General features: G+C 37.4%; 2 protein-coding genes across 3 annotated transcripts in view; both read right to left on the reverse strand.

Moving 5' to 3' along the window:
- Positions 1 to 4,549, reverse strand: part of LOC128698486 (uncharacterized) — a 145,625-nt gene extending 141,076 nt beyond the window's left edge. Inside the window, exon 1 of the mRNA XM_053790703.2 lies at positions 4,473 to 4,549. The gene's annotated coding sequence lies outside the window, so the exon portion shown is untranslated. The remainder of the gene's footprint in view (positions 1 to 4,472) is intronic.
- A 5,468-nt stretch (positions 4,550 to 10,017) lies between these two features.
- LOC128698489 (uncharacterized) overlaps positions 10,018 to 15,000 on the reverse strand; it is a 47,409-nt gene continuing 42,426 nt past the window's right edge. For both annotated transcript variants that reach the window (XM_070103977.1, XM_070103976.1), the window contains exon 15: positions 10,018 to 10,289. In XM_070103977.1, the coding sequence (XP_069960078.1) occupies positions 10,086 to 10,289 (204 nt within the window). In that variant the 3' untranslated portion in view covers positions 10,018 to 10,085. The remainder of the gene's footprint in view (positions 10,290 to 15,000) is intronic.

Raw genomic sequence — 15,000 nt, forward strand, 5'->3', positions numbered from 1 at the left:
TGATTATTTTAAGTCGTAGCAATAACAATCAATGACTTTTCCCATAATATAAGTAGCGATTTCTCAATTTTTAGGTCACACTACACTATCTCTTGCTGTTTTAGTTCCAGCTTTCTAATGTTTGTGCTGGGTGCTTGTTTTTATACAATTCTGTTATTTTGCATGCATATATAATGGAGGTGAGTGATTTATTCTTTTAATTATACTGACCCCACTTTTAAATTATTTATATATTAATGCTGAACAAAATGTTGAAGTTTTAGGACTATTAAGAAGTCACACCAGAAGAGCGATGGCATGGGAGCCAGTACACTATATATATATATATATATATATATATATATATATATATATATATATATATATATATATATATATATATATATATATATATATATATATATATATATTTATATATATATACATTTATATATATATATTTATATATATATTTATATATATTATATATATATATATATATTTATATAATTATATATATATATATATTTATATATATAAATATATATTTATATATATATATATATTTATATATATATATATATATAAAATATATATATATATATAATTTATATATATATATATTTATATATATTTATATATATACACGAAAGAGGCGGTAACGGAGAGAGGTAAAAGTAATAATATAGTGACAGTAGTGGTAGTAGTAGTAATAGTAGCAGTAGTAGTAGTAATAGCAGTTGTAATAGTACCAGCAGTAGTAATAGTAGTACCAGTAATAGTAGTACCAGCAGCAGTAATATTAGTAGTAATAATATTACTAGTAGTAGTAATAGGAGGGGGAGGTGGTGGTTTGGAGCACTGGAATATAAGAGTGAGAGTGAAGTGTAGCGAGGTAATTGTAGTCCGTCCAAGATGGACCAAAACGTCGTCTACAAGTTTCTTTCAAAATGCAAGCTATTTGTGAAATGTAACTGTAGTGTTAGTCACAGTGTATATACATCAAGTGGCGAACATCTCCCAGTGTAATGTACACTGAGAAAAGATTTCAATCTTTTTCTCACTAATTAAAGTACTCTTGACTGATAGTGTAGAAGTAACACGCTATCTAAATGACCTTCCTGTGATGGCTAGTGATATAGGTGACAGTCTTAATAACCCTCGTGTACAGGTGACATAGTCTTAGTGACTGGTGGTGTACATGTGACATACAGTCTTAGTGACTAATGGTGTACAGGTGACATACGGTCTTAGTGACTGGTGGTGTACAGGTGACATGCAGTCTTTTTTGTCTGGTGGTGTACAGGTGACACACAGTCTTGATAACCCCTCGTGTTCTTGGTGTATGGTAAATTTAACAACAGAGATTATTTAACTCCAAGTACTGTTTACAACAGATAATATAATCCTATGTTTCTTTACCACAGAGAGGCAAGACACCAAGTTATTACTTCATGAACAGAAATGACATACTAGCCATGGTCAAAGAGGTTAATGCCGAACCCAACTGACATCAAGAGGTCACTGCTCGATACGACTAACAAATGAGGTCAAGTTAAACTCAGTTTTTCAAATATCACCACGAAGATTATATTACATTGTTGGGCAGCAATCCAAGGATAAATTTCGAGTTCAAGGATTAAATCGCCCTTAAATACGACTGACCTCAGCGGACTACAGTGACCTCGCAGCCTCTAATATTATAGTCCTAAATGTCCGTATAGCTATTATTCATAGTAATATGGATATATAAGGTACAATTATTATATTCCACATAATATAGTCATGTCTCCCCCACAAAATAGGCATATCATATTTGTGTATATTAATATATCATAATCCTAGTTGTAAGATAGTTTAAATACAATTACAACCTATGTATTATACGAAAATAAATGTATTATGTATAATATATATATATATATATATATATATATATATATATATATATATATACATATTAAAAGATATGTATTCCCGTTTATCATTTTTAAAATATAATGAAAGATAATATATGAAGAATGTGCCAATTTAGGGAAAATGCCATAGCTAGGATTGAACATTTTATGTCAAGCTGACTAAGGGAAATTATTATTATTAATTATTTTAAGGGCCAGTGGTCAACACATAGAGGTCACACAGTGCCTGGGGAATGGAAGGTAATAAGGTTTGATCCTAAGCAAGAGAGAGACAGAGTAACTCCAGTTCCTCGGATCACATGGCTTCAAGTAAAAAAATGCATCAGGCTAATATAATTTTTATATCTTATTTAAAGGTGCATTCCAGGAGGATTTTGAGTGGTGAAATAAACGTGTATATATAAAATGTATTTTTAACACCAACACTACCTCAATTATAATAATTTCATGAATAATAATAAAAATGGGCGTCTAGCTGAAGCTACAGAATGTACCACAGTAGTGCATTCTGTGCCCCATACCCCAGGACACAGAATGCACCACTACTGATGTCGTCTCAGCAGCTGTAACCCAACTATTCCTTCCTACAGCCCCAGGAGTGTTCAACACGACCTGTGTCAGGGAAACTTCATGTTTTCCCTGACACAAGGAGTCTTCAGTGCAGTCTCACCACCATTGTCATGGTCACATCACAAAAAATGATGCTGTGCCCTGAATCTTTTAGCATCTCAAAATCAACATCATATCACCTAACTTCTGTCTGTTAAACGACACATCACCTAACTTCTATTAAACGACACATCACCTAACTATTAAACGACACATCACCTAATCTCTATTAAACGACACATCACCTAACTTCTATTAAACGACACATCACATAACTCTATTAAACGACACATCACCTAACTTCTATTAAACGACACATCACCTAACTATTAAACGACACATCACCTAACTATTAAACGACACATCACCTAACTTCTATTAAACGACACATCACCTAACTCTATTAAACGACACATCACCTAACTCTATTAAACGACACATCACCTAACTCTATTAAACGACACATCACCTAACTTCTATTAAACGACACATCACCTAACTTCTATTAAACGACACATCACCTAACTTCTATTAAACGACACATCACCTAACTATTAAACGACACATCACCTAACTCTATTAAACGACACATCACCTAACTTCTATTAAACGACACATCACCTAACTTCTATTAAACGACACATCACCTAACTTCTATTAAACGACACATCACCTAAGTCTATTAAACGACACATCACCTAACTTCTATTAAACGACATATCACCTAACTATTAAACGACACATCACCTAACCTCTATTAAACGACACATCACCTAACTTCTATTAAACGACACATCACCTAACTCTATTAAACGACACATCACCTAACTTCCATTAAACGACACATCACCTAACTTCTATTAAACGACACATCACCTAAGTCTATTAAACGACACATCACCTAACTTCTATTAAACGACACATCACCTAACTATTAAACGACACATCACCTAACTATTAAGCGACACATCACCTAACCTCTATTAAACGACACATCACCTAACTTCTATTAAACGACACATCACCTAACTATTAAACGACACATCACCTAACTTCTATTAAACGACACATCACCTAACTTCTATTAAACGACACATCACCTAAGTCTATTAAACGACACATCACCTAACTCTATTAAACGACACATCACCTAACCTCTATTAAACGACACATCACCTAACTTCTATTAAACGACACATCACCTAAGTCTATTAAACGACAAATCACCTAACCTCTATTAAACGACACATCACCTAACTTCTATTAGACGACACATCACCTAACTTCTATTAAACGACACATCACCTAAGTTTATTAAACGACACATCACCTAACCTCTATTAAACGACACATCACCTAACTTCTATTAAACGACACATCACCTAACTTCTATTAAATGTCACATCACCTAACTTCTATTAAACGACACATCACCTAACTCTATTAAACGACACATCACCTAACTTCTATTAAACGACACATCACCTAACTTCTATTAAACGACACATCACCTAACTTCTATTAAACGACACATCACCTAACTCTATTAAACGACACATCACCTAACTTCTATTAAACGACACATCACCTAACTTCTATTAAACGACACATCACCTAACTTCTATTAAACGACACATCACCTAACTTCTATTAAACGACACATCACCTAACTTCTATTAAACGACACATCACCTAACTCTATTAAACGACACATCACCTAACTCTATTAAACGACACATCACCTAACTTCTATTAAACGACACAGCACCTAACTCTATTAAACGACACATCACCTAACTCTATTAAACGACACATCACCTAACCTCTATTAAACGACACATCACCTAACTTCTATTAAACGACACATCACCTAACTTCTATTAAACGACACATCACCTAACTTCTATCTACTAATCAACATCATATCACCTAATTTGTGTATTAATCAACATTCACTTTACTTACCAAACGCAGTATCAGCCAGCATCATTTTACACATCACTAAACTATCAAATTTGTCTCAAGAAAATAAAAAAAAAAGGACACAAAAAAAAAAACACAGAGACAAACCTCACTCGCCGACGGTCAGAGGTTAACTATCTATTTAATTCTTATGAAGCATTTAAATCCTCTGCCCATCGCCAGGTCTGCCAACCTTCCTTTTATCATGCGTATTTATATTACTCGTTTCTAGGCACTGGCTAGGAGTCCTGCTATTAGAAATAAACTTATTTTATAAGTATATATGTTTGATTTAAAAACAGCTTAGTAGGTAATGTTTATATAATTTAATTTGTGTTTTATTGTTGACATTCTCGGTAATCTTGGTATGACTGTTGAGGTATATTTACCAAAGCGCTAGGAAATAATGCTAGGAAAAGCGCGCAAATGTTGCTAGGGAAAGCGCACAAATATTGCTAGGAATAGCACGGAAATATTGCTAAGGAAAGCGCACAAGTATTGCTAGGTAAAGCGCACAAATATTGCTAGGTAAAGCGCACAAATATTGCTAGGTAAAGAGCACAAATATTGCTAGGTAAAGAGCACAAATATTGCTAGGTAAAGAGCACAAATATTGCTAGGTAAAGAGCACAAATATTGCTAGGTAAAGAGCACAAATATTGCTAGGTAAAGAGCACAAATATTGCTAGGTACAGCGCACAAATATTGCTAGGTAAAGAGCACAAATATTGCTAGGTAAAGAGCACAAATATTGCTAGGTAAAGAGCACAAATATTGCTAGGTAAAGAGCACAAATATTGCTAGGTAAAGAGCACAAATATTGCTAGGTAAAGAGCACAAATATTGCTAGGGAAAGAGCACAAATATTACTAGGTAAAGAGCACAAATATTGCTAGGTAAAGAGCACAAATATTGCTAGGTAAAGCGCACAAATATTGCTAGGGAAAGAGCACAAATATTGCTAGGTAAAGCGCACAAATATTGCTAGGTAAAGAGCACAAATATTGCTAGGTAAAGAGCACAAATATTGCTAGGTAAAGCGCACAAATATTGCTAGGTAAAGCGCACAAATATTGCTAGGTAAAGCGCACAAATGTTGCTAGGTAAAGTGCACAAATATTGCTAGGTAAAGAGCACAAATATTGCTAGGTAAAGCGCACAAATATTGCTAGGTAAAGAGCACAAATATTGCTAGGTAAAGCACACAAATATTGCTAGGTAAAGAGCACAAATATTGCTAGGTAAAGCGCACAAATATTGCTAGGTAAAGAGCAAAAATATTGCTAGGTAAAGCGCACAAATATTGCTAGGTAAAGAGCACAAATATTGCTAGGTAAAGAGCACAAATATTGCTAGGTAAAGAGCACAAATATTGCTAGGTAAAGAGCACAAATATTGCTGGGTAAAGAGCACAAATATTGCTAGGTAAAGAGCACAAATATTACTAGGTAAAGAGCACAAATATTGCTAGGTAAAGCACACAAATATTGCTAGGTAAAGAGCACAAATATTGCTAGGTAAAGAGCACAAATATTGCTAGGTAAAGCGCACAAATATTGCTAGGGAAAGAGCACAAATATTGCTAGGTAAAGAGCACAAATATTGCTAAGGAAAGAGCACAAATATTGCTAGGTAAAGAGCACAAATATTGCTAGGTAAAGAGCACAAATATTGCTAGGTAAAGCGCACAAATATTGCTAGGTAAAGCGCACAAATATTGCTAGGTAAAGCGCACAAATATTGCTAGGTAAAGCGCACAAATATTGCTAGGTAAAGAGCACAAATATTGCTAGGTAAAGAGCACAAATATTGCTAGGTAAAGAACATGCCCAGACATGTACAACGAAACATTAATACAAACATTAAGTTTATGTTGCTTATTATTTACGTTATGATACGAATTTTTATTATAATTGTCTTGAGAGCATACATGGGCATATAAGAAGTATATTAAAGTAACCTAGGATGACTTAATATAACCTAGGATAAGTTACAACCTAGGATAAGTTAAGATTACCTAGGGTAAGTTAAGATAACCTAGGATAAGTTAAAACACCCTACGATAAGTTAAGATTACCTAGGCTAAGTTAAGATAACCTAGGATTAGTTAAGATTACCAAGGATAAGTTAAGATTACCAAGCGTAAGTCAAGATACCCTAGGATAAGTTAAGATAACCTAGGGTAAGCTAACCTATGATAAGTTAAGATTACCTAGGATAAGTTAAGATAACCTAGGATAAGTTAAGATTACCTAGGATAAGTTAAGATAACCTAGGATAAGTTAAGATAACCTAGAATAAGTTGAGATAGCCTAGATAAGTTAAGATTACCTAGGATAAGTTAAGATTACCTAGGATAAGTTAAGATAACCTAGGATAAGTTAAGATAACGTAGGATAAGTTAAGATAACCTAGGATTAGTTAAGATAACCTAGGATAAGTTAAGATGACTGCAGCAATTCCTAGAAAATTGCAACAGAACACTAACTGAGGGACTAGGCATTGCTCAGCTCACTGAGGGACCTAAGATAACTCTCAGGTCCCTATTCATCTAACAGTAAATAGGTACCTGGGTGCTATTGGACTGTTATGGGTCGCATTTTGGGTGGAGGATTAAAAAATTATAGGACCCTGAATGGAGACAAACCTTGGTGACCGACGGACTTTATTGGGTAAGTTTATTTAGGTACAGGTACACATAAAACAATTATCAAAACAGTTATCATACATAGATACTTTATTTTTTTTTATTATCACACTGGCCGATTCCCACCAAGGCAGGGTGGCCCGAGAAAGGAAAACTTTCACCATCATTCACTCCATCACTGTCTTGCCAGAAGGGTGCTTTACACTACAGTTTTTAAACTGCAACATTAACACCCCTCCTTCAGAGTGCAGGCACTGTACTTCCCATCTCCAGGACTCAAGTCCGGCCTGCCGGTTTCCCTGAACCCCTTCATAAATGTTACTTTGCTCACATTCCAACAGCACGTCAAGTATTAAAAACCATTTGTCTCCATTCACTCCTATCAAACACGCTCACACATGCCTGCTGGAAGTCCAAGCCCCTCGCACACAAAACCTCCTTTACCCCCTCCCTCCAACCTTTCCTAGGCTGACCCTTACCCCGCCTTCCTTCCACTACAGACTCATACACTCTTGAAGTCACTCTGTTTCGCTCCATTCTCTCTACATGTCCGAACCACCTCAACAACCCTTCCTCAGCCCTCTGGACAACAGTTTTGGTAATCCCGCACCTCCTCCTAACTTCCAAACTGCGAATTCTCTGCATTATATTCACACCACACATTGCCCTCAGACATGACATCTCCACTGCCTCCAGCCTTCTCCTCGCTGCAACATTCATTACCCATGCTTCACACCCACATTTACATACATGTAAATTACCTAGAGTAACCCAAAAAAGGCAGTGACTTATTTCCTGGGTTGCAAACATGTGCAATACTTTAGTATCCTTATTGTCGAAATAAAAGATACCAAAACTGTTACACGTATCTCTCACTCTTCTACTTGTCAGTATTGTATACCATTTATATAATTATACAAGCTGTAGTTGTACTACCTGATCGGCTGGTTATTTGTACACCTGCAGCTCATGTTCTGAGCAGAACCCCCAAAAAATAAGTCAGTCTGTCTGACTTTTTTTGGGGTTATCCTAGGTTCTCTACACATATACTATTATGTATGATCTAAGTAACTGTATTTGTGTATACCTGAATAAACTTACTTTATCAGAACCCACCAGGCATAGTTATATCACGGAAAAAATGTATTCTAATCAATTTATACATATGCATTTCATTTTTTCATATAGCTACAAAACGGAGTTAATCTCAAAAACATTTATGAGGTTTCTTCTTTTAACAAACTGGCTGTATCCCACCAAAGCAGAGTCGCCCAGAAAGAAAAACAAAGGTTTCACTATTGGGCTGCCGTCTTCAAGAATGGTTTACCCTTCTAGTAAAATTATTATAATCAAAGAAAGCACAAAACCGACAAGGGTCATACAGCCTTCTAGTAAAAACAAACTGTGGATACAGTCTCAAAATTTCTGCTACTTTATCGTTTGCAATGAGATGTTTTATATCTCGTGAGATTTTCATGATGTGTCTGATTATTATTATGGGGAGATTATACAGCACCTGGGGGGAGGAGTGGATGGAAGGTATTCAGGCTCTATTCAGGGAACTGGAGCACAGATCCAATTCCACAGAGCAAGAGCCCCTCACCAGCATCAAGGAACCTTCCTTGAGGGGCAGTACTGCCAGAGATACTCATAGTCTAGCAGTAACAACAGTACTGACCGAGATACTCATGGCCTAGCCTTACTCTAACACTGATCTATTGTAGAGTAGCTGACTGCTTTCAGTATGTCAGTGGATGACATGGAGCAGCACCACTTACACAACAACCCTTCCTGATGCACTGTAACTTGGCTATGTAATTACCCTTACAACTTCCTACACCAAATACACAGAGGCCTAATACCTTTATCATAACAGCAAAAAAGTGGAGAGCATATGCAAAGAATGTTGTGTTCAATATGATAGGAGTGAGGGTAGTATGTACAAGAGAAAGCAGAAGAGGGGTTGAGTGTATCTAGGCATTACAAGAGGCTGGAGCAAATTAGGATTAATAAGGTATATGAATTTGGGCTGCAGTGTTATTCACTAATTTTTGCAAGAGAGCCATGTCGGTTAAACACATTGATTGAGAGAGCCGCAGCTACTGCAAGTTAGCATAACTCAACTAAATTAAGTAGTACTGAGCTGCTAGTGCAATATAGTAAATGAGAAAAAGTAGACATGAGCTGTGAATTGAGTCATCGTGAGCCGCTGGCGGCTCGCGAGCCGCACAATGAATACCACTGGGCTAAGGATTGGCCCAGGAAGAATTTTTGGGTGTCAAGATTTTAACTGGTAGGGTCTTGAATATACAGCAAGGATATATAAGCATGCTAGATCAAGGTGAGTGAAGATAAGTGATTTTAAGGACTTGATATGTTGTTGGTGCGAGTGAGGTAATATTTACAAGAGAATCAAGGAAACCAGTTAGGCTCGAGTCCTGGAAGTGGGACATAGTGACTGCACTCTGAAGAATAGTTGAGGATGTTGCAATTCAGGGAATGTTGCTGTTCAGGGTATGCTACAGCTCAGAACATTATTATTATTATTATCGAAAAGAAGCGCTAAGCCACAAGGGCTATACAGCACTACAGCTCAGAGAGTCATTTGAATTGTGATGCCTACACACTTTTGGCAAGGCAGCTATAGAATGAATTATAATTATTATAATAACCCTAACTTAAGCACTAAACCCACAAGGGTCATAAAGTGCTGTATAGAATAAATGATGGTGAATATCTCCTTTTTTTGATCACCCTAACTTGGTGGGAGACAGCTGGTGTAATAAGGCAAAAATTATGGTTCAGGATGTTGCAGGGGGCTCATTGTACATAGAATGCAGTCCACAATATATAAAACTCAGACAAAAAAATTAATGTACAAGGAACTTTAAGAAATTCAACTTTAGATTAAGTATTTTTATTTTGTTAAAAAGTCAGTTTTTCTCTTTGCCTGCAGGCCACACACAATTTCAAATGGTCTGTTCATCGTCATCTTGTATGCTATCATTTAGTTTAGATAGAGTTATTAATGTGCCATTTCTTCCAAATATAGCATTCTCCATTCCTGTTACATTTATTGCCATGACTGGATGTAAAGCTGTCCTCAGTGACCAATACAGCCCTGGGAAGAGAACTTCTTGCTGTGCCAACATCTGCTTCACCCTGTGACGTTCCTGCAATGGACAAAACAGATCAGTATCTCCAGTAATAAATCCCATTACCGATCATGACAATTCTAAATCTGAAATAATATTATCTGCAGCTGTAGGTGGATTGGCATGCAAATACTGAACAAGTTGGAACAATATGACACTTAAATGTATTATTAAACCTGCAATGGACTAGTCTCCTGTTAGAACACCTCACTTGCTTCTCTTCTGGTATACATGCAGGTCCCACTTATACAGCAGATTAGGTTCTGGGCTGCTGTAGGGCCCCACTTGTACAGTAGGTTGGGCTACTGTAGGGCCCCATTTATACAGCAGGTTAGATTCTGGTCTACTGTAGGGTACCATTTATACAGCAGGTTAGATTCTGGTCTACTATAGGGCCCCATTTATACAGCAGGTTAGGTTCCAGGCTACTGTAGGGCCTCACTTATACAGCAGGTTAAGTTCCAGGTCACTGTTGTAAAGCCTTTACAGTATATTTTGCATAAGCAAAATACTGTAAAGTGGGGCCCCTCCTGTATAAACTGTAGTTTTTGTGTTCTCTGCTAACTTGAATAACTTTTAAATTAAGTAAAATATTGTTACACCATACTACTTTAAAGTGCCACTCTATTGTTTGCAGTAATAAAAGAAACATGTAAGGCACATATCAAAATTAAAAAAAAAAAAAAGGTGAAAACTCTTAATTTTAACAATTCGGTGACAGCATTTTCAAAAGAACATTAATTTATTGGTAATATTTTATTATTCAAATTCAAATTATTTATTTCAGCATGATACAATCTTTGTACAGAGATGGGTGACATTTAGGTGTACAGTACATGCAGAAAGCCCTTAGTATGGTAGAGCACTAAATCTACTGGGGTCATACAACAAATGAGTAATAGGAGGCAGTCAAGTTTGATCCATGGTAGTAGCAAGCAGATCCATTTCCATTGATGAAGAGCCCTTCATTGAGTGTCCATGGTTCGAGCCCCAGTACGGGTGGAAACATTATGACGTGTTTCCTTAAGACACCGGCTGTCCCTGTTCACCTATCAGTAAAATAGGTACCTAGGTGTTAGTCGACTGGTGTGGGTCACATCCTGAGGACAAATTAATCTAATTTGCCCAAAATGCTCTGCATAATCAGGAGCTTTCTATACAGTATGTCACTGATGTCAGCTATGGTTTGTACAAGTTGTACACGAGGTGAGTCATAGAACTGACGATGGGGAAAAAGGTGAGTGGTGCACTGAGGAGTCTGTGGAGACAAAGAACTTTGTCCATAGAAACTAAGAGGGGAATGTGTGAGAGTATAGTTATACCCACGCTCTTATATGGGTGTGAAGCACGGGTAGTGAATGTTCCAGTAAGGAGGAGGCTGAAGGCAGTGGAGATTTCGTGTCTGAGAGCAATGTGTAGTGTGATTATAATGCAGAGAATTTGTAGTTTGGAAATTAGAAGTAGGTGTGGGGTTACCAAAACTATTATCCAGAGGGCTGAGGAGGGGTTGTTAAGGTGGTTTGGACATGTAGAGAGGGTGGAACAAAATAGAATGACTTCGAGAGTGTATAAATCTGTAGTGGAGGGAAGGCAGGGTAGGGGTCGGCCTAGGAAAGGTTGGAGGGAGGGGGTAAAGGAGGTTTTGTGTGCAATGGGCTTGGACTTCCAGCAAGCATGCATGAGCGTGTTAGGTAGGAGCAAATGGAGGCAAATGGTTTTTAGGACTTGAAGTGCTGTTGGAGTGTAAGCAAGGTAACATTTATGAAGGGATTCAGGGAAACCGGCAGGCCGGACTTAAGTCACTCTGAAGGAGGGGTTGTTAATGTTGCAGTTTTATAACTGTAGTTTAAGTGCACTTCTGGCAATACAGTGATGGAGTGAATGATGGTGAAATTTGTTCTTTTCCTTGGTGGGAAATGGTCGATGTGTTAATAAAAAAAAATAATATTATGTCTTCTTTCTTTCAACACACCGGCCGTATCCCACCGAGGCGGGGTGGCCCAAAAGGAAAAACGAAAGTTTCTCCTTTTACATTTAGTAATATATACAGGAGAAGAGGTTACTAGCCCCTTGCTCCCGGCATTTTAGTCGCCTCTTACAACACGCATGGCTTACGGACGAAGAATTCTGTTCCACTTCCCCATGGAGATAAGAGGAAATAAACAAGAATAAGAACTAGAAAGAAAATAGAAGAAAACCCAGAGGGGTGTGTATATATGTGCTTGTACATGTATGTGTAGTGTGACCTAAGTGTAAGTAGAAGTAGCAAGACGTACCTGAAATCTTGCATGTTCATGAGACAGAAAAAAGGACACCAGCAATCCTACCATCATGTAAAACAATTACAGGCTTTCGTTTTACACTCACTTGGCAGGAAGGTAGTACCTCCCTGGGCGGTTGCTGTCTACCAACCTACTACCTATAATATATATTTTTTTTTTTTTTTTTTTTTTTCAACAAGTCGGCCGTCTCCCACCGAGGCAGGGTGACCCAAAAAAAAGAAAGAAAATCCCCAAAAAGAAAATACTTTCATCATCATTCAACACTTTCACCACACTCACACATTATCACTGCTTTTGCAGAGGTGCTCAGAATACAACAGTTTAGAAGCATATACGTATAGAGATACACAACATATCCCTCCAAACTGCCAATATCCCAAACCCCTCCTTTAAAGTGCAGGCATTGTACTTCCCATTTCCAGGACTCAAGTCCAACTATATGAAAATAACCGGTTTCCCTGAATCCCTTCACTAAATATTACCCTGCTCACACTCCAACAGATCGTCAGGTCCCAAGTATCATTCGTCTCCATTCACTCCTATCTAACACGCTCATGCATGCTTGCTGGAAGTCCAAGCCCCTAACCCACAAAACCTCCTTTACCCCCTCTTTCCAACCCTTTCGAGGACGACCCCTACCCCTCTTTCCTTCCCCTATAGATTTATATGCTTTCCATGTCATTCTACTTTGATCCATTCTCTCTAAATGACCAAACCACCTCAACAACCCCTCTTCTGCCCTCTGACTAATGCTTTTATTAACTCCACACCTTCTCCTAATTTCCACACTCCTAATTTTCTGCATAATATTTACACCACACATTGCCCTTAGACAGGACATCTCCACTGCCTCCAACCGTCTCCTCGCTGCTGCATTTACCACCCAAGCTTCACATCCATATAAGAGTGTTGGTACTACTATACTTTCATACATTCCCTTCTTTGCCTCCATAGATAACGTTTTTTGACTCCACATATACCTCAACGCACCACTCACCTTTTTTCCCTCATCAATTCTATGATTAACCTCATCCTTCATAAATCCATCCGCCGACACGTCAACTCCCAAGTATCTGAAAACATTCACTTCTTCCATACTCCTCCTCCCCAATTTGATATCCAATTTTTCTTTATCTAAATCATTTGATACCCTCATCACCTTACTCTTTTCTATGTTCACTTTCAACTTTCTACCTTTACACACATTCTCAAACTCATCCACTAACCTTTGTAATTTTTCTTTAGAATCTCCCATAAGCACAGTATCATCAGCAAAAAGTAACTGTGTCAATTCCCATTTTGAATTTGATTCCCCATAATTTAATCCCACCCCTCTCCCGAACACCCTAGCATTTACTTCTTTTACAACCCCATCTATAAATATATTAAACAACCATGGTGACATTACACATCCCTGTCTAAGACCTACTTTTACCGGGAAGTATTCTCCCTCTCTTCTACACACCCTAACCTGAGCCTCACTATCCTCATAAAAGCTCTTTACAGCATTTAGTAACTTACCACCTATTCCATATACTTGCAACATCTGCCACATTGCTCCTCTATCCACTCTATCATATGCCTTTTCTAAATCCATAAATGCAATAAAAACTTCCCTACCTTTATCTAAATACTGTTCACATATATGTTTCAATGTAAACACTTGATCTACACATCCCCTACCCACTCTGAAGCCTCCTTGCTCGTCCGCAATTCTACATTCTGTCTTACCTCTAATTCTTTCAATTATAACCCTACCGTATACTTTTCCTGGTATACTCAGTAAACTTATTCCTCTATAATTTTTACAATCTCTTTTGTCCCCTTTCCCTTTATATAAAGGGACTATACATGCTCTCCGCCAATCCCTAGGTACCTTCCCCTCTTTCATACATTTATTAAACAAAAGTACCAACCACTCCAACACTATATCCCCCCCTGCTTTTAACATTTCTGTCATGATCCCATCAGTTCCAGCTGCTTTACCCCCTTTCATTTTACGTAATGCCTCACGTACCTCCACCACACTTACATTCTGCTCTTCTTCACACCTAAAAGATGGTATACCTCCCTGGCCAGTGCATGAAATTACCGCCTCCCTTTCTTCCTTAACATTTAAAAGTTCCTCAAAATATTCTCGCCATCTACCTAATACCTCCCTCTCCCCATCTACTAACTCCCCTACTCTGTTTTTAACTGACAAATCCATACTTTCCCTAGGCTTTCTTAACTTGTTTAACTCACTCCAAAATTTTTTCTTATTTTCATTAAAATTTCTTGACAGTGCCTCTCCCACTCTTTCATCTGCTCTCCTTTTGCACTCTCTCACCACTCTCTTCACCTTTCTTTTACTCTCCATATACTCTGCTCTTCTTATAACACTTCTGCTTTGTAAAAACCTCTCGTAAGCTACCTTTTTCTCTTTTATCACACCCTTTACTTCATCA

The sequence above is a fragment of the Cherax quadricarinatus genome, chromosome 88, assembly GCF_038502225.1.
Source record: "Cherax quadricarinatus isolate ZL_2023a chromosome 88, ASM3850222v1, whole genome shotgun sequence".
Taxonomy (NCBI): domain Eukaryota; kingdom Metazoa; phylum Arthropoda; class Malacostraca; order Decapoda; family Parastacidae; genus Cherax; species Cherax quadricarinatus.